General features: G+C 51.1%; 8 protein-coding genes across 8 annotated transcripts; 4 read left to right on the forward strand and 4 right to left on the reverse strand.

The window, feature by feature from the left end:
* Positions 1 to 739: 739 nt before the first annotated feature.
* On the reverse strand, positions 740 to 3,472 carry FIBRA_01001 (uncharacterized protein; the record flags this gene model as incomplete). The annotated part of the gene is made up of 3 exons (XM_012322886.1): positions 740 to 1,347; positions 1,399 to 1,614; positions 1,669 to 3,472. The coding sequence occupies 3 exons, from the start codon at positions 3,470 to 3,472 to the stop codon at positions 740 to 742; spliced, it is 2,628 nt and encodes an 875-aa protein (XP_012178276.1).
* A 370-nt stretch (positions 3,473 to 3,842) lies between these two features.
* FIBRA_01002 (uncharacterized protein) lies at positions 3,843 to 7,417 on the reverse strand (the record flags this gene model as incomplete). The annotated part of the gene is made up of 8 exons (XM_012322887.1): positions 3,843 to 4,066; positions 4,120 to 4,244; positions 4,299 to 5,099; positions 5,149 to 5,949; positions 6,003 to 6,048; positions 6,101 to 6,815; positions 6,865 to 6,956; positions 7,003 to 7,417. 8 exons carry the CDS (start codon positions 7,415 to 7,417, stop codon positions 3,843 to 3,845), a joined length of 3,219 nt encoding a protein of 1,072 aa, XP_012178277.1.
* Positions 7,418 to 7,627: 210 nt separating this feature from the next.
* On the forward strand, positions 7,628 to 11,983 carry FIBRA_01003 (uncharacterized protein; the record flags this gene model as incomplete). Its single annotated transcript, XM_012322888.1, has 8 exons — positions 7,628 to 7,687; positions 7,749 to 7,976; positions 8,032 to 8,166; positions 8,217 to 8,293; positions 8,350 to 8,377; positions 8,686 to 10,759; positions 10,815 to 10,974; positions 11,035 to 11,983. 8 exons carry the CDS (start codon positions 7,628 to 7,630, stop codon positions 11,981 to 11,983), a joined length of 3,711 nt encoding a protein of 1,236 aa, XP_012178278.1.
* Positions 11,984 to 12,473: 490 nt separating this feature from the next.
* On the reverse strand, positions 12,474 to 15,210 carry FIBRA_01004 (uncharacterized protein; the record flags this gene model as incomplete). Its single annotated transcript, XM_012322889.1, has 2 exons — positions 12,474 to 14,523; positions 14,582 to 15,210. The coding sequence occupies 2 exons, from the start codon at positions 15,208 to 15,210 to the stop codon at positions 12,474 to 12,476; spliced, it is 2,679 nt and encodes an 892-aa protein (XP_012178279.1).
* A 663-nt stretch (positions 15,211 to 15,873) lies between these two features.
* FIBRA_01005 (uncharacterized protein) lies at positions 15,874 to 16,347 on the forward strand (the record flags this gene model as incomplete). The annotated part of the gene is made up of 3 exons (XM_012322890.1): positions 15,874 to 16,001; positions 16,052 to 16,180; positions 16,236 to 16,347. The coding sequence occupies 3 exons, from the start codon at positions 15,874 to 15,876 to the stop codon at positions 16,345 to 16,347; spliced, it is 369 nt and encodes a 122-aa protein (XP_012178280.1).
* A 609-nt stretch (positions 16,348 to 16,956) lies between these two features.
* On the reverse strand, positions 16,957 to 20,859 carry FIBRA_01006 (uncharacterized protein; the record flags this gene model as incomplete). Its single annotated transcript, XM_012322891.1, has 12 exons — positions 16,957 to 17,451; positions 17,511 to 17,841; positions 17,894 to 18,492; positions 18,563 to 18,709; positions 18,762 to 18,935; positions 18,992 to 19,189; positions 19,237 to 19,438; positions 19,498 to 19,723; positions 19,774 to 19,878; positions 19,926 to 20,613; positions 20,667 to 20,791; positions 20,847 to 20,859. 12 exons carry the CDS (start codon positions 20,857 to 20,859, stop codon positions 16,957 to 16,959), a joined length of 3,303 nt encoding a protein of 1,100 aa, XP_012178281.1.
* A 271-nt stretch (positions 20,860 to 21,130) lies between these two features.
* Positions 21,131 to 22,077, forward strand: FIBRA_01007 (uncharacterized protein; the record flags this gene model as incomplete). Its single annotated transcript, XM_012322892.1, has 2 exons — positions 21,131 to 21,355; positions 21,418 to 22,077. The coding sequence occupies 2 exons, from the start codon at positions 21,131 to 21,133 to the stop codon at positions 22,075 to 22,077; spliced, it is 885 nt and encodes a 294-aa protein (XP_012178282.1).
* Positions 22,078 to 22,468: 391 nt separating this feature from the next.
* FIBRA_01008 (uncharacterized protein) lies at positions 22,469 to 24,727 on the forward strand (the record flags this gene model as incomplete). The annotated part of the gene is made up of 15 exons (XM_012322893.1): positions 22,469 to 22,678; positions 22,727 to 22,786; positions 22,834 to 22,863; positions 22,913 to 22,993; positions 23,044 to 23,083; positions 23,136 to 23,202; positions 23,256 to 23,329; positions 23,391 to 23,558; positions 23,606 to 23,901; positions 23,957 to 24,129; positions 24,180 to 24,196; positions 24,248 to 24,323; positions 24,376 to 24,395; positions 24,454 to 24,463; positions 24,514 to 24,727. The coding sequence occupies 15 exons, from the start codon at positions 22,469 to 22,471 to the stop codon at positions 24,725 to 24,727; spliced, it is 1,536 nt and encodes a 511-aa protein (XP_012178283.1).
* Positions 24,728 to 24,758: the final 31 nt, after the last annotated feature.

Genomic DNA, 24,758 nt, shown 5'->3' on the forward strand with positions numbered 1-24,758 from the left:
TGAGGCCCGTGGCCTACTCCCCTTCTCAGGTTTTAGTTTTGCGTCATAATCTCGTCCTGATTTGCTGAGCTCATCGTCCTAGCTGTGTTTTGATCGTCGTTGTCTGCCTCGCTGTGTTAGCTTTTCATCACGCACACGCTGCCCTCGGTCAGGGTGCGATACGTTTTGGGCCTGTCAATCGCGTCTTCTACCTCTCTGTATGATCAATTTACAATACTCCCTCATATTCTCCCTATTCTCCCAGCGTTCTACGGCCCTATCTATATTTATGACTTCTTTGGCTACCCTCTGTTTCTCTTGTTTTGTTTTGTTTCTAGACAATACGCGGCTTCATGTTACTATACCTCCCGTATGTCTCCTACACCGACTACTTGATTGGGCTGCTATACGGAGCTCCCAACAGGTCAATCTACCCGCTCGTATGTTTCCTTTCCCTTGAGTCCTGTAACATCGTAGCTCGATAACTGTATTTGCCTAAATTTGACTTCAGAGCGCAGCCGTCAGGAGCGTTCAAGACATATGTATTCTTCATATCGTGGGCCATACAACTCGAGACAAAACAATAAGGAAGGATATGCAAAAAAGACAAAAACACGCAAAGCAAGATAACACAGTAGAATGAGAGGTGAGGGGGAGAACGAGTGATCGCACTACCAACGTATAAAATCACGACACTAACCAGAAAAATTAACATAGAAAGGAGGAAAACGTCATTATAGTCATAATGGTACGATCATGCTCAATACTGACGTGTCGCCAGTGCACGTATCTCATATAGATACGAACGATCCGGGTCGCCATGTGAAGTCGCGCGAGCCGACGAAAGCCAACCCTTCATCTCAGCGCGATGTCGCTCTTGACCAAGACGGCACATCTCTGCAAAGGCGTCGTCCACGTCACATACCATAGATGCTCGAGAGCACCGATCGCTTTCACTACCAGACCGAGTTCGCGAATGGCTTCGCGCAGGACTTGGAGGTTCAGTTGCAGAGGTGCTGCCCGACGGAGTAGCACCCGGTAGCTGTTGGCTTGCACGGATTGTCCCGCCCTTTGCCTCCCAATCTTCGTCATCCTCGTCATCAGCGAGGTCCGCAAAGACATCTGGCTCTTCTTCATCTGGTGGTAATGTGGAGATCCAACACATCCGTGCGGGGTCAAAGATCATGTTGCCCACGACTCGCGCCCCTGCAGCGAAAGAGCTCACTGGGGAACCGATTGAGGATCCCGTAAGGTGTGTTATGAGGGCAGGACGAGTAGAAGAGCCTACGGCAGCGTCAAAGTCACGCAAGGCCTGATCGTTACCTTCCCAGCGTAAGGTGATAGGATTCCACTTCATCTCGCCGACAACTGAGCACACATATTAGGATTCACCAGTGCCTACATGATTGAAACACTTACCCTTGGGTGCATTTGCACCACCCAGATTTCGTATAAGAGTCGGTTTCCTTCGCGTCTGCGATGACGGCGACGACAACACTTTCTTCTTCGAAACAATCTCTGGTTCCAATGTTCTCGACGATCCTAGTGCTTGCAGAGGTTCACTTTTTGTTGGAAAATCTATTCGACCCGTCCGCTTCAATGTTTTCGCTGGAGGTGCTACACCTCTTGACAATTCTTTGTTCTTGTGATCAGTCCCACATCCCTCAAGAAGGCGAAGCGATGACTAACCAGAACTGCTACTCGAAAGTTCTCTCTTGCCTCTCCTCCTGAGGGTGCCTTTGCTTATAGCTAAATCAGCACTTGCAGCCTTAGCATAACTCGCCCCCGGTATACGACCTTTAGGCTGCACTCGATAACGCCCTTCTTTCTCTCTGTCGAGAGGCAAATCCTCAAATGCATCGAGCTCGGTTCCATCTCCATAAGTCCTCTGTCGTTTAGGTCGTTTGAGAACCTTCGGAGCTGGTAAGGGCAAACTCTGTGTTTGTGAATGACCATAGCGTGTTCTGAGGGATGATGCAGATGGAGGACGGACAGGTGGTAGCGGTGAATAAGATCGTGTAACTGGGGGTACCACAATATTAGGTTGGACAGGGAAGACGGATGAAACCGGCGTTCGTGCTTTCATCCGCGACGATGATGTGGGCATCGTCAGGCGAAGTGCCGCAGGGTTTGAAGAGGGTGTAGAGGGCCTGGTGGGTGGGACGATGTATTCAAGGCCATACACTCGACTAGCAGAATTGGTGGTGTGCATTTTTGCACGAGAAGATGCGGTGGGTGCAACGTATCCGACTTGGCTCGTCGCACCCGAACCCGACCCGGAGCCTGACGCCTGGGGTTGATTGTTGGATTCCGAAAGTGACGGCAATGATGCTTTGCGCCCAAGCTTACGGGTGGATGGTGGTGAAGCCGGCTTTAATCCAGAATGAGATTTCTGGACACGAAGACTCCCTGGCTTTGGCGCAAGGAAAGTCGTCTGTGTCGAGGGCGAAGCAGATACGAGCACTTGACTGTATGTTTGCGAGCGAATTGGTTGAACAAGGGAAGGGGGCGAGGGAGGCGTGGCGAGTCGTTTAAGCTGTTGAGCGGATGATACGGGAGGATTAGTGGGGGACTTTGCACGATCGCTCTTGACACGCGATGGAGGCCGAATGACACCAGGGGGGCGAGGCGGCGTACTTCTACTTCGAATACTTGCAGGGAGAAGCCGTTTTGTACTCTGGGCATTTTGCAGTAGCCTGCTGGAACTGAGCTCGACATCATGATCAATGACAAGTCCGATCTCAAAATCGTCCTCCGGATCAGGGCTGGCCACCTTCAATCTATCTTCTGAAAACGCTGTCTTCTTCTTTGTCTCCAGAATCTTCGCGAGCTTCTTGCGGCCAGAGCCAGACTCGAAGAGGCCCGTAGGAATGACCAGTCCATCGAGATCCCCGTCATCTTCCTCATCCTCTTCCGTCTCTGTCTCGGGTAGAGACGCGGAAGTGTAATTGGACGAAGAAGCATTGTCAGCAAAACCAAGTGAGGAGTACGCATCCGAAGATTGCGACGACGACGTCTGGTCCTTGTCGCCCCATTCAAGCGAAGCTTTGGAAGACCGGTGGGAAACAGGGCGAAGGGAAAGCTGTGTAAGGTCGGATGGTAGAGCAAATGCGTCTTCAAAATCTTCATCGATTGGAAGTTGTGGTGGTGGCCGGGAGGAAATCTTGGGAAGAGCAGCAACTTTAATAGTAGACACACCTTCGTCGTCTTCGTCGTCATCAGGGGATGCGGGAAGGGGGGGCCGAATAGTGATTAATTGGGACGATTGCTTTGCAGACTGAAGGCGGGATGCAATGCCGTCAAGGATGGATCTGGATTTTGCACCGCCAGTCTTGCCTAGATCCATCTCAATATCCCAGTCCTCATCATCAACATCCTCCTTGTCTGATTCGGCATCAGAGGTATGGATTGGGTCACCGTCAAGGAAATCAAAATCGGCGTCGGGCCACTCTTCCTTTGGGAGAACGATAGTCGGGGCAGGAATGGCAGTCATAGTGATGTAAGAATTGCAGCAGTGGCGAGGTCTGTATTAAGCCCTTAGTGTAGCGGGCGGGAGGTATTAAGGTCCAGCTGAGTCGGAGTGAAAGATAGGGAGCGAAAGATGAATCAATAGGCAAACATGGACGCCAGAGGGAGGGCAATATAGAGAAAGACAAGCGTAGGAGACACAGACAGTGGTCGGTAGCGACTTATTGTGCGCAGAATGGAGCCGGGTCGGCGTCGAGGCGAGCGTGGGCGGCGGATGGTGCGTCGGATGGAGCAGGCGGGGTGGCCAGAACCTCCGCGCGTGCAAACAGCATGTCCAAATATAAATACTCGACAACATCAAACAGCCACACGTCAATATCATCATTCAATACCAATCAATACGGTCTCAGCCTCCGCAGCTCTCGCGCATTATACTCGATTTCGTCCTCCGCGTCCGAACCACGATCGTCGTCGCGTCTTTCCTCCGACCATCCCTCCAGCATCTCCTCTAGCCCATTTCGCATCCGAATACCACGCTCCGCCATTGTCTCCGCCCATTCCCTCAACTCTCGGCCACTGATTACAGAGCGCAGCGGTCCAAATGCCAGCAGATAGAGTTCTATGCACGATCATTTCAGTCACCACGTCTCAGTGAACTAGGCTCTGAGAAACGCTTGCCTTTTACCAATGGACACTCGCCCAATGCACGGAACAACAACCTTTTCGCGCGTTCGAGCTGACCCATCTTGATCTCAAATTCCACGTACAACCGCCAGAGAATGGCACTACCCCGCGTCCTGCTCCATGCACACTGGTGAGAGGACGGAGACTCAAATCGTGTTGAAACACACCGTTCGCTCTGAACAGCAGCGGAAAGACCACTCCGTGCTCGCTCCTGCTCTGCTTCCCATCCACCGATCCCCCAACCTGTCACCCATGTTTCGGCCATTCTCCTCATAATGTCTTTTTCCTTCAGTAATGGAGTTCCCGTATTCTCGCTGAGCATAGCACGCACCCGCCCCCATATGCCTCGTCCTTTTTCTGCTTCCAAAAAGAGACCTAGGAGCACTGTGTTGTTAGGGTAAAGGTCGACTGCTCTCTCCGCTCTCTCACGAAACAGGGCAGGTGGCATTGGATTTCGTAAGACGGCACTATGATTGTAGAGAAACAGCACTGATGCGGCCGTCATACTTTCGTGTGATATAGTCTGAGGTGTGAGTTTACTGATTTGCGTATCGAAGACGGACAAGGCTGAGTGAGGGGATGCGGTAAGAAGTTCGAGCAGAGCCCATATTTTGAGACGAAGCTCCCGCGTCTTCCAGGTTTCTTGGGACGTTATTGCCAACGACTCCTGCAGATAGCGTTTAGCTCGCAGAATAGCGACTCCGCTCGTGCCCTGGCCCGCTGTAGAGCGTACCAGAACTTCTATGGCGACGTCGGAGCCACCCGCCAGCCATTCCATTTCCGCCCAATCCCACCACATATGCATCGCCTCGGGCGAACCGGAATTGGATGAAGCTGATAAGACAGTCTGATAGATCTTCCGCGCATCGTCTAGACGTCCCCGAAGACGTTCTAACTGCGCATGAGAAGCCCAGAGAAGAAGCGAGTCTTGCCTGGATGCTAATAGATGCTTTGAAATCTTCAAAGCGCTACGTAGAGAATCTAAGATGAATGCTTTTGGATCTAGTGTCGACGCACCTTTTCATACTGCAACTAGCTTCGAAAGCGAGAGAAAGCACGTCCCATTCTGGATCATCCTGGAAGCGACATTGTGCGAATACTTCCCGCACGATCTGCTGATCTACGCCAGCCACATCCTCGCGGTCCCACATCCTCCAGCCGTGAGTTGTCACCGCATCGAATGGCCCCAGCACATTGAATCCCCAATTCTTCACCGGTCCGAAGGACTTGGTATATTGTCGCTCCCGCCCTACCAAAACACCTGTGTGAGAATCAGCCGTAATTCTCTTCGAGGCGACAAGACCGTCTGAGGGTAGGATGGATTCCAAGAACGAGGATTGTGCAAAGTGGGTATATGCCCAACGGTCATCCATGTTGTCATCCGGGTTGGCAGATAGTGTCCGAAGAAAGCCTGGAACGTGCAAGCCAAGGAAAGAAAGCCATATGAAACGAAGAGCGCATTTTGCATCAGGGCTCGCGATCCGCACGAGAAGTGGGCGTATGTCGGAAAAGAGAACGACAGAATATGGGTCGATATCGGCAAAATCGTGAACGGAGCGAGAAGGTAGGCGATGGACACTATCTGACCACCGCTCCAACGCTTCCCAGCGACGAAAGGGGTCAGCATTGAGACTTGGGGGCCGTACTGTTGTTCGAGGAGGTGGGATATTCGGCTTATGGGTAGAAATTACCCACTTATCCCACCCTTGGGCATTAATTTCGCCAATCCGCGGAACCTCAGAGTCCCAAAATTCCTCTAGGGAGTCAAGCTGACAGTCAAATGGTTGTGTATCCATTAAAGGTGGTAGCTTGTAAGTCCTGGGGGGCAGTGGGATTCAGCAGAATGACATATGAAATAACCTGACACATACAACTCCGCCTGCGCCTGGAAGAGCGCAGCGGCGCGTTCCACGTAACCTATGAACGTTGAGCATGAATCAGGTCTCGTAAGCTAGGATTACAAGCGAACCTGCGTTCAAAAGACCCACAGCAGTCCTCCATAACACACGCAGCTTCCCGATCTCGTCCTCGCCGAGAGAGAAGAGTGCACGACTTGCAGCTGCCACCATGGTCTCAACACCTTTTGTACCTTTTTTGATCTTCCACTCGAGCCATTCCATCCAAAGCTCGACGCCGCCCACTTTTAATGCATCTTCCCATTCTGCATCCAATTTATTTTCATGCCAAACCTCCTCGCCCGCCTTCAGATATCGGAGTCGGAGAGATTTCGAAGATAGATTGCTAGGATGCGCAGAAATTGCCCGAGACAGGACTGAAAGAGAAATTTCTGAACGAGCTTTCCTAGCGTTTTTGGAGGCGATGGGGACGGTGGAGAGTGTATAAGATAAGAGTGATAACCACGATGCTACAGACGAAGGTTCCGCAGTAAGCTGTTCTTCCAATTCCTTGAGCGTGACCTGTAAGGCAGACATAGGAACAGAATCCGAGTCATTATCTGAGCTGTCTCCTTGAGAGGTTGTAGACGCGTCCGAGTCGCTGTCTTCACCCTCGATGGAAATAATGGATCTATACAATTGACTAGTTGCCTGATCACTCTTTGATACCAAAGGCAAGAATCCTTCAGCCTCGTCGTATTGATATTTGTCTTCCCTGGACGCACGCAACATGCGCGTAGGTGCCGAATGTAGTAGATGTCGAGAACTCGGATCGGTTAGCGCATGCATCTAGCAACTGGTGAGTCTAGAACACAAATTAGAGCAAAGGTCTTAGGACCTTACGCCTCCCACCAGCAGCAATCTCGACACCTTTTCGTCCACGGTGTATAACTCTCCATAAAGGATTTAAACCCAATATCATCTTACCCCCTGGGGATTGGTTAGTTATCACAGAAACATACTCAGGAAGACTTACGGGCAGCCAAATAATATCGAGGAACACTGCCCGAATGCAAACCCCCGTATTGCAGGTTCAACGCATCTCCCTTGCGATCGGTGAAATAAAATAGAGAGCTAGACGTTGTTGATTCTAGCAGACCATCGCTACCAGATGGCATACCGCCTTCAATACTAACAATATCGCCATCCTCGCTAAGGTTGTGGCTCTCACGCGAGCCACGGCTCTGTCCCTTCATATGTCGTTTACGCTTACTAGAAGGGCCTTGACGGTCATGTTCATCCTGCTTTCCGTCGCGTTTCTTTCTCTTCTGCTCCTTTGATAGCTGTAAGTTGTCAGGTTTTGGATCTGCTTGCTGTTTGCTTGGTCCAGGACCCACATCCGGAAACGAGCTGAAGGAAGGAGGGAACGAGGAAAAAGATGGCGCAGACATGGGTACGCGAGCCACAAGCCAGAGAGTTGTCAAGCTGATATGCAAATGCGTCGTCCTGCGTAAAGCCTCCCACAAGCCCACCGTGACTGCATCGGACGGCGGGAAAAGCGATCGTCCACGTGCACGTGATAGGTCTTACTCTCCCCGCCAGGTACCTTGTTACTTGTAGGCTTGTCTGCAGCGTCTGCCTTAGCGCACTCAATTTTCCAGATGCGTCCATTGACAGAAGACGAGAGCAAAGCGGTCTTCACAAAGCTTGCAAACTACGTAGTACGTTTTATTGCTTCATAACCCCGCCCCAAAATAACAAGTAATTCGTCGCGCTATGTAGGGGAAGAATCTTGTCCATTTAATCGACAGGCCAGATGAGCCTTACTGTTTCCGCCTACAAAAAGACAGAGTGTTCTATGTCTCCGAATCTTCTATGCGCTTAGGCATATCTGTTGCTCGCCCGAACCTTGTTAGCCTTGGAACGTGTCTCGGCAAATTTTCTAAGAGTGGAAAATTTAAATTGCACATCACTGCGCTTGACTATCTTGCCCAATATGCAAAGTATAAGGTGGGTTCCTATTTAGCTGGGGTAAGCATTCCATGACTTTGTTATTTTCGCTCAGATTTGGATTAAACCGAATGGAGAGATGCCTTTTTTATATGGCAATCATGTTCTAAAAGCTCACCTTGGGCGGATCACGGAAGACACTCCGGAGCATCAAGGTGTCGTGGTCTTCAGCATGAATGATACACCTTTGGTATACAATATATCCGCTGAACGAACAGGCTTTGACATGACAAATGGCAGGGATTCGGTGTAACAGCACGATCCACGGTGGACACCCGCAAGCTGGATCCTACTGCTATCATTGTCTTCCATCAAGCGTATGTTATTTCAATGGTTCACTGCTCGTCCATTTTGTCTGACAAAAAAAAACCAGAGACGTAGGCGAATATCTACGTGACGAGGTCGGTGGCCATGCTTCTTATATGTCATTTTTGCGCTAAGGCTGATTCCAACGGCTTGTCATTGCGACTTTGACAGGAGACCTTATTCTGATTTTTTTTTCACCATTGTGTTCGAGATTCTCTTTGAGATTTAATTGGAGATTTTGCTTCGCTCGGTGATGAAGTGCTCAGCCGTGCCAAGACATGAAAAGTAGATTCGAAAGCCCAGTCATTTACTATGTAGAACGGATTAATGTAACGAACGATGTTATCCTACACTGTCTTAACAACGATAATCCAGCACTGCATCTATATTGATCGACTTACAGCAAGCCCAACACGCGTACACGCACAAGAGTGTTGCTAAGTACTTGAACGCGGAGAAGCGCACGTGGCTGCCGCATACGATGGCGACGACTTCCAGCTTCATGCCACTAGAAGACCTCAGCCGACGGTGGTCGGCTTTGATAGACACAGAGCTCACACTAAACGAGGTCGACACGCTCCTGAAACCCATTCCTGATGACTCATGGGTGGCATTTGCATGTGCTGACCGCATCCTGGATGATGTTACCGTGCAACGGTCGCTCCTTGAACTTGGTCTTGAAAGAACGCAATTTGCGGTAGACCGAAGTAAGGATACTTGCACAGATTTAGCTTCAGTTATAGGAAACCCTACCGCTGAGGTGAGTCAAAATGACGAGGCAGCACACACAGAGAACCATACGGACACGAGAGAGCAGACACTTCACGCTAGTATTCTCTCTCACTTTCGCGCAGAGCCCGTGGACGCACAGCTATGTCGCGTACGCCAGATACTCTTGACCCGTCTCGATCGGTTAAACACCTATGTGGAGATATACAAGGATACCTCTGCAAAGACGGATGCAGGCGACTCAGTGGATGACGAATGGGAGGACGACCCATGGGCAGAGGAATTCAACGAAGAGCAAGGGACGTCCGCTACTATCATGCAGGGAAACACTGTTTTGCCATTATCGACGTTCCTCGCTGCAGACCTCCTGCAAGTAGCCTGCCTTCTGGCTTCTATGGAGCAGTTTGTTGCCCTTCGCTTATTGACAGAACGACATGGCGAACAACTTTGGCCGTATCGCTTTTCTATCCTCGATAGCATCCCGGAGCACACACCCACTACAACGTTTAAAGACATACTGCCGATATACGACCCTTCCGCGGATAGAGAACGCTGGATCGAATCCAAACCATGGAGGTCTGAACTTGACTTCTCTGAAACCTCTCAAGTGGTGCAGGCTCTTACAGATTCAGAATTGCCACTCAATATAAAGCCGTTATCTCCAATCTCCTTGCCTTTCTCGCCTCAGTCGGAGCCGTTGTCATCTTCAGCACTAGTAGCGTGGTACGAAACCAGAATTGACCTCATCATTTCTAGTACTGGGATGATCGACTCTGCCCTGCAGTTGGTACAACACGCTGCATCACAAGGTTTACCTGGCCTTGATGAAATAGGGGAAGAACTCAGCCTTCTGTCTAGGCTGGTCTATGATACGCCCGTCACTCTTACCGATGAGGATGATGACTGGTCCCTCGAGCGTTGGAAATCTATGGGCCCTTCGGATATTATACATGCCTACCTTGCGCATACTACAACACAAACAGTAGCTCGTGATATCAATAGGCTGGTGATGCCCTACTTGTTTGTTCTTGAATCACGCGCAGAACGGGCAGGTTATCCAGATCCGCAGCTGCCGACTCGACTACTCTACGAGTACATTCTCGGGGCCTCCCTGGAAACCGTCGCGGCAATTTTTGAAGCCTCAAAACCGACTCTACCACCAGTCCAGCGAGTCATACGCAGTGATGAGGATATGGCAAGGCTTGCACTGGCGTGTTTGTATGGAAGTGACCGCCTTGATGCATGGTCAGCTATGAGCCGCATCTTCGAATGTTTGCCTGCGTGGGATGTGACGGGAGACGATGGCGAAGCAGATGAAGCAGATACTACCATCATGTCCTTGGGTGCTTTCGTCGTACCTTCCTCAACCCGACCTCGATGCACCCCTGCAGATCTCATGATCTTTTTCACACCTCTTCCCTCGTCATCGCTCTCTCGCCTGTTGGATGTTTTAGATGTCCATCTGGAGTCCGGAGAGATTCTGGCGAGATGGAGCGCTCCTACACCACTGCGGTGGTTCTTACAGAGCAACGCTAATATCACGGAGCAGCGCGCCTGGGCGAATAGGCTAGCGCGTCGTGCCGGCGGCTCGCAGGACAAACTGGACTCTCAGAACGATTGGGAGTGGCTTCTTGAGGACATGCTGAAGCTGTCAGAGACAGGTGATAGTGGGTCATGGAGCGCCTTTTGCCTCCTCTCAAAAGACGACGTGATTCGAACCTTCTTCAGCGGACTTCTGAGTACTGGTCGTGAGTTCGACCACATCCATCTTATTTGCACCGCTCATGTAATTTTTGTCGTCAGAGTTTAACGTTGCGAAGAACTTGCTGTATTCATCCATAGTCTCACCATCTATGAGCCCTCAAGTAATTGAAGAAATCTGCTTAGCGTGTTCTCAAGAGTTCTATGACAATGCAAATTCTGGTAATTATCATTTCGGTGACATGAAGTTGGCGTACGACTGGTGAGTGACTGGACGGCGACAGTCAGAGAGAATACTGAGGCAGACCTTGTACACTGATAGTCTGGACATTCCTTCTCCCTCGAAACGCGTCATTCAAGAGAAAGAATTTATTGAAGCCACTTCGCGTCTATGTTCCTTCAACTTAATGTCCCGTCCAGGCATCGTAATTACGCCCCTCGAGATCCGTCTCACCAATGATCGCCTGTCATTGGTTTCCCGTGTTTTATCGAGCAACAATGACGCCTACAAACACACGCAAGTTATTTTGGAACTCGTACACAAGCTTGGATACAGGGAAGACCCGGTGGCGGAAGTCAAGACTCTTGCAATGCTAGCCGAGACAGCTTTACAAGCAGGAGACTTTACGCGTGCTTACGAGGCTAGCGAGAAAATGGTCAACACCGTCGTGAAAATGAAGACATCTGCTCTTGCTGGACTTCAGGACCGCGATGTTGAGGTGGCGAGCGAGGTCTGCTGGGTGGGGTGTTTCCAGTTAGGACGACATCCCGAATTCGAGGACGTGCAGAAGAAGCTCACGCTACTCGGTCGTGCGCTGGAGTTTTGTCCCGCAGACCAACTCGTTGATGTCCTCGCAATATTCCGACGACTGGAGGAAGAGGATACCCAGGAGCGGCGGGAACGCTTGGAATCTCATCGCACGGGTATACGCCCTGTGCAAGCGCGAGAGCGCGCTGTCCATGCCCATGACCCAATGTCGTCGCTTACGGCCCGCCTGCAGCATTTGCGTATGCCTGAGTTGCATATGTCTCATTCGCCGCTAGCGAATGCCCCTGATGCCACCGCGCTCGCCAACAAGGCACTCAGCCGTGTGGCCGCCAATTTTCCGTTCTCTGTTGGTACTCGAGGCCGAACAGCCCATTCAGAGACCAACTCATGGGGAAGCAGAGAAGGGAGTAGATCGAGAGCTGATGGCGCAGATGTCTCTGCACAGGCAACACGAGTGTTGCAAGCCGGTATTGGGTGGTTGCTTGGTGGAGAAGACAGCTGAAGATGGCATTTTTGTGTTGTTGTAGTGCGTCGCTTAGGGTCGTTTTAATAAGTTTCGGTCGACAAACGAGCTAGCCAGAAAATCTACGCATTCCATAGGAGGGTATGAAAGGAGCGACAGATGAAAGGATGAGGATACTAATGTACCGATGGACATAGTTAATGACGGTGTAGTGATGCTAAGGACCGGGAATGAACCATTTATGATGAAACATTATTACAGTATTTATGTGTTACAAAACAGAAGAGCTGACGGTGGTATAGAAGGAGGGTGGGACAACAACATCAGCAACAACAACATCCACAACAGGGAACAACATATCGGGACAGAATAGTAATAAAAAGAAGGTGATGTGTATTCCAACCGGCGAGAATAGATTGGTGATCCAGAACAGTGTCCAGTAACTGGACGCAGAGTGCTTGATGCATGATGTAACACGCGGGATGCGCCAGACCACGGGGGGGCAAGCTAATTAACACTAAACGTTTGCCTACGTTCCACTCGCGAAGCGGGAGCCGACACCGGTGCGCGCTCTTGGACGGTTGACCACACCGACCTTCACGCCGGCTTTCTTCAGATCCTCGAGAGTGCCATCGCTTTCAGTACTGGCTTTACCAGCACTCCCTCGCCCGCACACTGCGCAAAAAGACGTGCCTTTCTCCGCTGTGCGCAGCTCTTCCACCTCAGCCTTCAAATCGCGTACCTGGCCCTCGAGCTCCCAGATCTGTCGCTGCCATGCCCTACGCGCAACTAAGATTTGGTCTGGTAATGGCTGTACGATAGAGGATTGATCGTCTTCCGTGATCATGGGCGAAACTTTGCCGTCGTTGACACCAGCGTATGCTTTCGGTGGAAAGTTTGGGCTCAATGGCGAGACCATAGAGGTTGTCGCCGTAGTTGGAGTGCCCGAGTCTGTATCCAAAGAAGGTTGAGATAGGGCATCTGGGCTGACGAGCTGGTCGGCAAAGCCTGTGCTGAAAAGGGTAGAGACCGGACGAAGGCGTAATGCTACAAAGTCAGTCATGCCAGGCGGTGCACTGCTTGGGAGTTGCGACATGGTACTTGTGACAGACTCACTTGCAGTCGGCGTAACGATCACAGTATGACCGTGTAAGTCATTCACGATGGCCGCTGTATGGGGTGGTGCAGCCTGCAACTTAGCCACTTCGACTGTCGGCGGTGAAGTGACAATCGAGAGATCTGGTGCATTACGCCTGGAGCTCAACTGACGGTCCCTCGGTAACACAGATTCTTTAGATACCGATGCATCAGAACGTGAATCGGATGAACTACCGGAGTCGGCATTAGCAACGCGATTTTCTACAGCAGCTACGAGTGACGGTGAAAGTGATGGGACAGGGACTCGGTGAGTGGAGGCCTTTCGCATCCTGTGCACCTGCGGAACAGGATTTGAGGGAACTGTAACACTGTCTGATGATAATGAGGGTATTGGAGGCGGTGGCGAATGCAGCGCTCTATCTCGCTCTTTCGCATTGAAGAGTCTCATAAACCCGCTCTTTTTGCGAGTCACGGTTCTCTGAGAAACACTGCCAACAGCGATCTGCGATGAATCCGTGGGCATGAGAGGTCGCTGGCCCGAGTCCACTTTGGCTTTAAGCCCACCCGCGGAAGCAGATCTTGTCCTTTTCGCGGGACTCTGTGGCGACATATTGTGCTCAAAACCCCCTATGTGTGCGCTAGGTGGCCCGGCCACAAGAGGACTTGATATAACTGGATTCGCCGTAGCACTCCGTGATCGCTCGCGCGCCTGAGCCTGCGCTTCCTCCAGCGAGATGAGTTTAATTGACGATCCAGTGGAGTTGTCACTCCAGCCAGGAAATGCACTACTAGCAGGCCCGGAAAGGAGTTTGGTATCCCTATTCCGCAGTTTCCCAGATGCTTTCTCCTGTGTCCCAGAAGGCCTCGCGACAAACGACTTGCTCACGGACGTAGGGGTAGAGATACCTTTCCCATGTACGTGATCGGAAAGGCAGTATTCGTGAACGCTAGCGTCCATTGATGATGAAGACGTGACGGGGGTGAGCGAGGACACTGCTGTGTTCGATCGCGACTGGAATATGCTGCTTGTGGTAGTGGTCTCAGTCAAGGTGGCATTTGAGTCGCTATGATTGGCAGCGACCAATGTCTGAGGAAGGACGGAAGATGCCATATGCTTGGGTGACTGGGGTGGATCATATACAACGCGGCGGACGAGGTCCGGGTTTGCGTACGGATGAGTATACTCTTGATGAATATTGGGTGAAGATGCACGGGAAGTAGTATCGGAGAAAGTAGGCTCCAGAGGAGATAAGGGCACGGGAGACGTAGCGCGTATCAGCCGGGACATAGGAGATGTGGAGTTTGATGATGGAGGGAAAGGAGGTAGACGAGCTTCGATAGGCTCGAGGGCACCTGGAGGATTAGGATTGGACGGTGTGCGAGAACGTAGACGAGAGAGAGATAATTTATCTCGCAAGGTGGGCTGAGGGGAAGATGTCAAAGAGAGAGAGGTCGACGACATTGACGCTTGAGCCAGAGCGCTATACAAGAGGCGATAAGTCGAAAGACAGCGGTACCAAGGGCATAAAAGATACGCACAGGAGTGCACCGCCAGTGGGTGAGTGGGAATCAAGCGACTGTTTCGCCTTTGGCTGCGAACGGCTCGACTCGGTGCTCGGCCTCTTGTCAGTGCTGTTCTTACCCAGGGGCCAAACGCCGCGTTTAGGACCGTCAGGCCTTTTGTGCGCAAAGAGCTTGGAGCTGCTTCCATGATCGTCCGGTCCGGTGACATCATCCTCTCCCAACTCCCAAGGAGCACGAGAATGGACAGTCATCTTGGGGCCATAGGTGCTGATTCTCGGGGGCTCGTCCTCATCCTCCCCGGACAAATCCTCACCGTCATGAGAGTTACTGCATGCACAAGAAGAGGTTGGATCGTCGTCAAGATCCAAGCTACTAGCATTGGGAAAGTTGAGCCGCTCTCGGTCGGACAGAGAGCGGGGCTCGGAGGGACGGACATGGACGGGGACGACGAACTCAAAGTTGGTATCGACGTGGGACCTGTCGGTAGGACGGGGGGAGAAATGCGCACGGCTATAAACAGACGGAGAGTCTGAAAATTCGGAGAGAGAAGGGAATCGGCCGTGAATGTCAGCACGAGCGGTGCGTTGGTCAAGGAGGGAACGGAGATGGTCATCTCTGCTGTATGGGTCTATGGGGGAGTCCATCATGGCTGCCGCGGGGACACGAAGGTCGGGAGGGGCGGCGACAGCGCGGAGAGGGGGGGGGAGGCGGAGGAGGGAGTGGGAAGGACGCGCGACCTGGAGAGAGAGCTGTCGCCTGAACTAACACTTGGTCCCGACGGCGTTAGCGCGCAAGATCCGGATAAACAGGCGTCAACCGGAACGACGAGAGCTGAGACGACCGACGTCCGTCCGTGCGGGTACGAGGCTGCAGCAGGCTGGCTCTAAGTACTGACTGGCAACAGCACGCCGGCGCTGGATGGGTCAGAGCGCGCCTCGGGTGTACTGATGGGTCCGAATTTCAATGGACGCGCCTTCAAGGCCAACGCTGTGGGAATCTGCGCTGCAGATCGCACGATGACTGACGGTGTCTGTATGCGAGACTCCAGTGGCCTGCAACGAGATGGGATCTCAGGCAACGGAGGAACAAATGGAGCCGGTGTGTGGCCGTTGCTGCATCCGCTGTGTCGCAACGCACCGTGGTCCGTGGACCTGTTGCAACACTCGCCGCAACGCCCTCCACCGCGGACGGGCAGCGATCTCATCTCACGCGACAGCACCATCACGCACGTGCCTGTCCTCCCTCTCCTCAAGCGCCTGTCCATCTTCCCCTCGGCGAGGAGTCCATCCTGGTCCTGGTCACTAGCCATGTCCTCTCTGGCTGCACCAGTCCAGCAGCCCGACAGCCATCAGGAGCCCTCTCCTCTCCCACTCGCCACCTCCTCCGCTGGTCGCGTCTCGGGAAAAGCATGGAAACAGCCCAAGTCTCCGGCAGTGTGCGTTTCTTCCTTCCTATCAGCTGCTTCGCGTATAATTCCTCCACCAGGCGTTCCCACATACCCGACGGTGTGAAGACAAAGAGCTGGGAAGATCGCATGAAAAAGACCCAGAAGGAAAAGGCTATCAAGAAATTGCAGGCCGAGCTCAGCGAGGAAAAAAAGGCGGAGAAAACACGGTACGCTCCCCGGTCTCCCTCCTTCGATACATCCTCACATCCACAATCGCCCCAGGCGACGGGCAATTACCCTCGAGCGACGCAAAGCTGCCGAGGAGCGCCGGAAACTAGAGGAAGATAGGGCCAAGGCATGTCTCGCCGATATATTCCCAATCCGCGCTAGCTGACCCCCATCCCCGGCTCCTAGATGGGCGCACGCAAGGCTGCTCGCATGCGCAGAAAAGCAGGCCGAACCAAGAAGATCAGCCATTGATACATGCCCTGCCGTTACTTCCTCGGCCACTAGATCAGGTCCGAATCACAATCACAGCCAGATATTTATTGCTGGTGCCGAACGCTAATCTGTCGTCTTAAGCGTATCTTTGTGGACAGATGGGTTTGGCGACGCAAAGTGGGGCCTCATTTTGTCGTCTAGTCATCGCCAAATGGGTCTTTCGGCACTGTGACAGTAGGGGCAGGGGCAGGGCTAGTATTGAGTCTAATGTCGCACAGCATGACCTATTTGACAGCCTGTGCTACAACACAAGTCTCAACGCTATTTTTCTCCATCCTTGCATTTCAATACATCCAATTCAGCGTAACTCTAGATATTGTCGCAATGGTGTCAGGTTTGATGATTTGAAGCTCGCATTCCACTAGCACATTGCACTGTGAGTCGACAGATGACAACCTCGCAACCAGATCCGAAGCCCAAAGTGAATGATGGATTATGAAAATGTGTGCCAAGTCAATATGAACGTCACGCGTGATGAACCGCCCCCCATGCCCGTCTGTCGCTACAACACCCAACTCGCATCCACATCGCCTGCTTGGACGAATGGCTTATCCAAGCCGGCCACCACGCTCTCGCACAGCGGACAGCTCGCCGAGAGCACATCTTCCAGCTCTTTCCGCATCTTCTCGATCTTCTCTGCATCCTTCTCGCCCCCGGCCCTCTTCGCGCCCGCACCAATGCCCGGAATCCACCCCACAGGAGCAGTGACCACGCTCGCCAGAGCGTCTGGAATAATCAAGTCTCGCAGGCGGTCTCCAGCCGACAGAATGTTCCGCCCGAGCGAATTAGCAGCACGGTGGCCGTTTTGACCTATGCCGAAATTAGCTGACAGCAGAGTGCGCTGGGTATTCGCCTGTCGTGATGCAGGAGCACTGGGGATCAGGGACGGATTTGCGATCGCACCGCGCTCAAGGGAGCCCTTCTGCGAACTCTTGATGAGCTCGTTTTGGAGCGCCAGAATGCGCCGGAGAGCGTGGGCAGGTAGATACTCTTTCGTCTGTTTGAGTACCACATCGATTAGCGACTCACTAATGCCTACACCACTGGCCCACGCACCAACCCAATCAGACAGTCGGCATGGAATGTATGTTGACAAGGGAAAACGTAGAATTGCCTCGTGAATAGGGCGTTGCTGCACACAGAACATTTCTCCGTGGCATCTATCGTGATGAAACGTTTTTGAAGAGCGGCTATGTCCTGCTTGATGGCTTCAGCGTTCCGTGTCGCCTCGTCCATCTCAGCCTTGAGAACGTCAATATGGGCCGAATAACCCTCGAGTGCAGTGCATATCTCGTCCTTGAAATCATCAATCACGACGAAGTCTGGGAAGAACGGCAGAATATCCTCAATTTTAATGAGGTCGGTGTTCTCGAGGAAACGCATGGCCCTTCCAAGCAAATAAGCTCCAGGGCCCCTCTCAGTCGAAAGAGGCCACTCACATCTTTATGTCCTGCTTATCCTGCACGACGTACTTGGCGATCTTGAGCCATAGTTTTTTCCGCAGCTGATCGTCATCTTCAGGCATGTCGGCGTTAATCTTGGCCAGTTCGAGATCCCCCTTCTGCAACGCAAGGTCCACGCTACATTCATAGAGGCCCATTTTAGAGTAGATGTGCACGCATGGCTGTGTCCGGCCTGCCTGCTTGCAGAGACGCAAGGCATAATCAAGGTCATAATATGGCCGACCTGTCAGAGGATCTGATGGCGCCGACGACAGAAAGCGCAACAGGGGACCATCGTCTTCTGGATGGATGGGCGGAGAAGAGGGTGACGAATGAGATGGTGAAGTAGCATAGAAAGTGATTATGAGATTGTGAATTGTAGGCGATGTGTTTCCCTGCTCGAATATGACGTGGTTAAGATATCGGATGGCTTGATTGGGGGATAGTGGGTCTCGCGGTACGTGTTGCAGTTGTAATAGAGCAGGCACGAGACTGAGAGGATCCAGCGATTGTTGCCGTAGCCAAGAATCAACTGTCTCCTTTGGTGCGTGACGAATAAGGACTGGACCAAAGCGATAGTACAATCCCAGATCCGACTGAAAAAGGGAAGCAATGAAGAGCCGTTGAGACAATCTAGAAAGAACAACGTGCCTGGCGATTAATAACATCGATGGCCTTCAACCATTCCTCTTCCATGATCCAGTGCTCGACAACCCGTTTGAGGTCACCCATCACCGTCGCAAAATGAAGGTAAAAATCGGTACGTCCATGATCATGAATCAACTCGTAAACAGTTCTGGGGTCCAAGTTGGCCTAAGACACGCACGCTGTTAAACAATACATCCCGTTGCCTCATTGACCTTACCTTGTACGTCTGAAAAAATTGGCGCAAATCATCCTCCAGAATCGAGCGCTCGGCTTGTAGATTGTCAACATCATGGGATACCGATTCCGAGGCTATGAGATCATCTAGCTCGTTACACTTGCTGAGATAGAATTCAACCAGCCATGTAGCCAACATCATCCGCTGTGATAAGTCCTGGAAAATGATACACGTAAAACTTAAACATCATAGAAGAGATCCAGGAGACTTACGATTTTCCGCGTGCGTTCTAATCTGGAAACTAGATACGACCTCAGTGCATCCCGTTCGCCGGCGTCAAGGAATTTCAAAGTCACTTCTTCAAAGCTGACCGAACATTGAGCGTATGCTTGAGCCGCTTGAAAATATCTTCCATCGTCGAAGAAAGCGCGCGCTTGTGCTCCCATGACGTGATCCCTTTGACTTGCCACCTAGAAACCGTTCAGCACCGAAAGTCATAGGCGATATATTGTCATACTTTCGCATACTGCAGGGCTGCATCATACTTTCCCTTGTCTAGCAATATTTTCCAGACATCACGATGCTCATTAGTGATCACGAGCTCGAACAAAGACTGGTCTGTATAGACCCAGTATGTCTTGCGGACTGGATCTGCCGTAATACCACGCACTTCCTCGTTTGGTTTCTGGTACACATCAAGGAGAGATAAATCATAGTCACTAGAAATATGTAATAGAAATGTGAACAAACCAGGGGTAGCATTTCTTCGTAAACCAACTGTTCATTGAGGTTAGATACGCCAACGACGCGATCTTGGTATAGTAGGATGAAATGGAACTCTGTGAGGGCGATAGACAAAGGGAAATTTATGGGAGCATGCGTCCTGCGCGTTGGAGACGGAGAAGGGGACGACATGACAGCAGGATAAGGCAAAAGCTGAGCTCCATCAATCAGATCATCCGAACCTGACTCGAAATTCAGCGAGCCATGATATATTCCGGGACCTTATCGGGCATGCGGTGAGTAGCATAATATAGACTAGCACAATGCCTACCAGTCATCCATCCGAGATACCTTGGAAGGGAGTGTGCTTGGTCGGCATTGGCATTGAATGTGTGCAATTCAGAATGATCAACATTGCCAGGGAGCTCAGATATCTCTTCTTGCCGTCAGCATTGAAACGCCGAAGTAGATGATACCACTCACTTGGAGCTGAATCTCTGTAGCTCGCAAAAAGGGCGCTGAAAACTCGGCCCCCCTCGTCGGAGCGTCTGTCAGGAATACCAACGAATTGATAGATACGTGTGGGTGTAGTCACGACCACAAGAGTCTTTCTCGGATCAGATGGGGGAAACGAATCGAATTTGAGACCAGTCACAGGCTGCCGTTCAGGGAGTGTGTAGACGGGCTGAAGATATCTTTCGTGAGACTTAAAGAAATCCTCCTCGGCATCAATGATCGCTTCGTATATTGTCCCATTCTTGGTACCTATCAGTATCTCCCGCGTAGAGGTGGAATGAGAAGACGACAGCAGGGCAGCCTTGTTCCATGCCACGCTCTCAACCACCAATTTGAAGCTTTTCAACGGTTTTGGTTTCTTCCAACCTCGATACAGATACCAGTTCTCCCCTTGCGAAGATGTTATTATCAAATGCCTCCCAGAAGGGTCAAGGAAGAGCTTATGGATCGTGAATTCAGTAGGTTTCAACGGAAGCGCAATCTTCACGACCTGCTCCGAGCGAGACAGTTCAATCTGTACGATGATATTGTTTGCGAGACCCATTGATAGTATGTCTGAAGAGACGGCCAGCGAGAGGAGGGGTGCCGGGAGCGTGTATTGAACGCGGCCAAGTTCAAAGAGAGGCGTAGTAGGAATAGTAACATCGGCTGGGTACTACACGAGTAGAACGACTGAGTTCAACCAAAAAGATATGAGGCTACACTCACAGAAATACCAAGGCCTTCCGCACGTTCTTCATCTGCGTAAGGAGAAGGCTCGAAGCCCTCGTATTGGACCTGAGGTAGGGAAACTGCGGCATGGGACCGACCGGGAGCCGCGACATGTTCAACGTCTGGGAACAGGCAAAGGGATCAACATTGCGTATAACTTGTGTATTGCTTGCTTACAGTCGTCGAACATCGTGGCCTTACTTGCCAACGCAAATTCAGCGCCACTGGTGACTGTCGTACTACCCGCGACTGCAGTGCCGGTAAAGCGGGGACTTGGACACGTGATCCATGCTGGATGCGGCGGCGGGCGTTTGTGGAATCCGGATTGATTAAGGTTGCAAACTGCAACCCGAGCTCTTCAGTGCCCAGTGACTCGGCAATAATATCGACTTCGGAGACGAGGCTTTGGGTATCAGAGTTGTATCTGGACCACACTTTTCCGGATCATATATCTTGAATAGATGGATTCTGGTGTAGGCCGCATCGCTCTGCAGCGCAGCGGTTCTGAAGTTTCCTTCTCTGAGCTATCCTCCACCTACCCACTCAAACTCTTGTCTCCTCGCATAGATCAAAGGGGTGTCGCAGTGGTCTATGTGCTCACGTACGGAGGCGGGCTTGTTGGTGGAGATGCTATCGAGCTTTCCGTCGAGATTCGAGAAAATGCAGCTTTGGTGGTGTTATCTCAGGTGCGATTCTCCACGTTAGAACCGCAGTAAGGCAGCCGGCTGATCATCACTGTTTTTGCAAGGGATCCACAAAGGTCTTCAAGAGTCGAATTGGACACATGTTATCGACCCAAGTGTCGCCTGATGCTGTTACAAGCCAGACGATGAACGTCCTTGTTCAATACAAAGGAGCTCTCTTCCTTCTTCCCGATCCTGTAACATGCTTCCGTTCAGCCAAATATAATCAAGTCCAAATTTTCCGCCTGGAAGGAGCGGCGTCTGTTGTTATTTTAGACTGGGTTACGTCCGGGCGTCGATCGCTCGGAGAGGAATGGGCCTTCTCCCGGTACTACAGCATGAATGAAGTGTGGGTCAATGACGAGTGCATAGCCAAAGATGTTACGCTTCTGGAAGAACATGCGTCTTCTGTTCCCCCTCTGTCATCGCGAACTTTGGCCGACGCACTCGCACCATATTCCTGCTATGCGACTCTGATCTTGTATGGCCCACTCGCACAGAGCACTATTCGCCATCTCTCTGGAGAATATGCGGAAATTTCCGTCTTCAAGCATTCTACGCCTCCGTCGTTCCTTTGGTCGTTAAGCCACATTCGCGAGGGGAAAGGTTGTGTGGTGAGGGTGGCTGCGAAGGAGACCGAGGATGTTCGCAGTTGGCTTGGCCTAAGGCTCAAACCTCTTGAACGCGTTATCGGAAACGATATCTATAGAAAAGCATTTAGCTAGTTGGCTACCCAACTCAATTGGTCGGAGCGATGTTCCCTTCAATGTCGTGACAACTCTACTGACCTGCAACACCATTCACCACCGGTGATCCGATGTCCAAATACGCATTTGTAAGCTGAAATACGTTTTTTCTGCCCTGCAAATAGACTGAAATTTATGGGATGAGTGCCTTGATAGTTCCGGTGAAGGTACTGGACCGGAAGTTCTCCGTGTCTCCAGCGTCTGCGTGCCTTCGGAAGGTCTGCATCGCGCCGAATAGCCGTTTTCGCTGGGATAACGGGGTCTCATGACTTGTGTCTATCTCTTTTAAGTTCACTGGGGTGACTATAAAGAGTCAGACCGAGACGACCATAAATTTACGCACGGTGCTGTCCTTGCTCCCTTGCTGCTCATGTCGCTGAAGTCTGTTTCCCTCGAGAAAGGTTCTGAAGATCTCGAAATAATCCCTGTGACCCGGAAGAATGTCTATCGTTCGGAAGTTGACACATCGGGCATTGACGAACGTCAGCTTCTCCGTAGGATTGACCTATATACGGTACCATGGCTGTCAATCTTGTATTGCCTGAGCTTCCTCGACAGGAGCAACATCGGAAATGCAAAGGTAGCAAATGCCTTTTGTTCTGTGATCGTGCTTCATGCCTCATTTTAGCTGTATGGAATGACAACCGACCTACACATCAGTGACAAGCAATACCTAATTGCGCTCACGGTATGATCATTACATTGCTGCAGACCTCAGAACTAATATAAATGTAGGTATTCTTCCTTCCCTATTCGTTTTTCGAGGTGTGCAACTGTTGTACATAGCAAATCGAATTGACCCACAATCACGAAGCTTCCCAGCAATATCGTTTTAAGGAAGTTGCGACCTTCAAGGTGGCTTGCGTTCATCGTGCTCGTGTGGGGAATCATGATGGTGAGCTTGGCGTTTTCCGTCGACAGGAGATAGGAATCAGGTTCCTTCAGACCTTGCATGGTGTCGTCCACAACTTTGCTGGGCTCGCTGGTGAGAACGCTTGATTTGGGATACGGAGCGGCAATGAATTAAGCATGTACAGTCGTTCGCTCTCTGCTCGGAATTGCCGAGGCCGGATTGTATCCCGGAATTATCTACTATCTCTCCTGGTAAGTGCACTTGGTTGGAACTTGAAAAATATTTTGAACAGCATTCCATGTAGCTGGTATAAACGGTCAGAGCGGGGTACCCGCATTGCAGTATTTTTTTCGTCTGCTACGATTGCGGGCGCATTTAGTGGGTAGTTTTCGCTACCTTCAAAGGAAGGTGCTAGCTCATCCGTTCTGTGCTTGCGCAGGTGGTTTCTTGGCAGTCGCAATCGAAAAAATGGATGGTGTCGGCGGGAAACCCGGATGGGCGTGGATTTTTATCATTGAGGGTCTATTCACCGTCTGTTGCGCTGTCCCGTCCTTCTGGATCATACAAGACTTTCCTGACACCGCAACTTTCCTCACCGAAACCGAGCGTAAGTGCGTAGATATTTGGCCCGAGGACGTGCTAATCCAAGATTAGGTGTCTGGGTTGTCAGACGCCTACAAGATGACATGACATTCGGCTCAGGGAGGGAAGTCTTCAAACTCAAATATGTTAAACAGAGTTTGACAGACTGGAAGACATGGTGTGCATGTGAGTCGTATACACTTGTGTTCGCTGGTCAATCATTTCTTACGCGCCTTGACATCCATCAGTGGGTATTTACATGGGCTAGTTCGTTCTGTCACTACCTCTGTTTTGCAGGAAATCTGATTGACGTTAGCGACGGCCCCGTGTATGCATTTGCAATTTTTACGCCCACTATCATTAATCAGGTATTGATCTCGATCTTTCAATACTGTACGGAGCACTGACACAATTGATAGCTAGGTGACCGTACAAAGACACAGCAATGAAGGCTCACTCACCATTAACCCTTTCATAGGCTACGAAGCAAATATGGCGAATTTGCTCTCCGCGCCTGTGTATATCTGGGCATGCCTAGTCGTCATCGTTGTGGGGATTGTAGGCGACCGGACTGGAAAGAGAGGTTGTATCAACCTGTGTGTATGCTGTTTGCCAGTTGGGACCATGTCTGACCTTGATATTACAGCGGACTATTCGGTTTGGGTAAGTGTGCGGCTTGAGACACTGATGCAAAACCTCACACGAGTCATGCAGGCTTAATAGGCTACATTATCCTGATCATATCGCGCAACCCTTCACTATCTTATTTTGCCGTATATTTTGCCGTAGCGTGAGCCATGCTGTCCCTTTTATTCGTGTGTGTCTAATCTTGGCTACTCAAGTGGGATCTATCCAGTCGTCTGTAGGTGATTTGTGCTCGTTTATATGATTCCACAGATAGTTGATAGTCATGGTCCTAGCAAATTCAGCGTAAGTCTTGTATGTGTCCCCTGACACATTTGTTAGATACTTTTCATTAGCGCTTGGATGTCAAACAACGTAGAGGGATCATACAAACGTAGTGCCACACTGGGTATGATCATGGGCTGGGCAAATTTGCAGGGCGCTGTAAGCTCAAATATCGTACGTTCGAGTGTCATCTCGCAGGACATCATGGTCATTAATCTGCACAATTCATCTAGTATCGCTCAGCGGATGCACCTTGGTATCGCATTGGCCATGGGGTCGTGCTAGCCTATATCGCTATAGGCTGGCTTTCTTCTCT

Source organism: Fibroporia radiculosa (genome assembly GCF_000313525.1).
Source record: "Fibroporia radiculosa TFFH 294 genomic supercontigs, scaffold430, whole genome shotgun sequence".
NCBI classification, from domain to species: domain Eukaryota; kingdom Fungi; phylum Basidiomycota; class Agaricomycetes; order Polyporales; family Fibroporiaceae; genus Fibroporia; species Fibroporia radiculosa.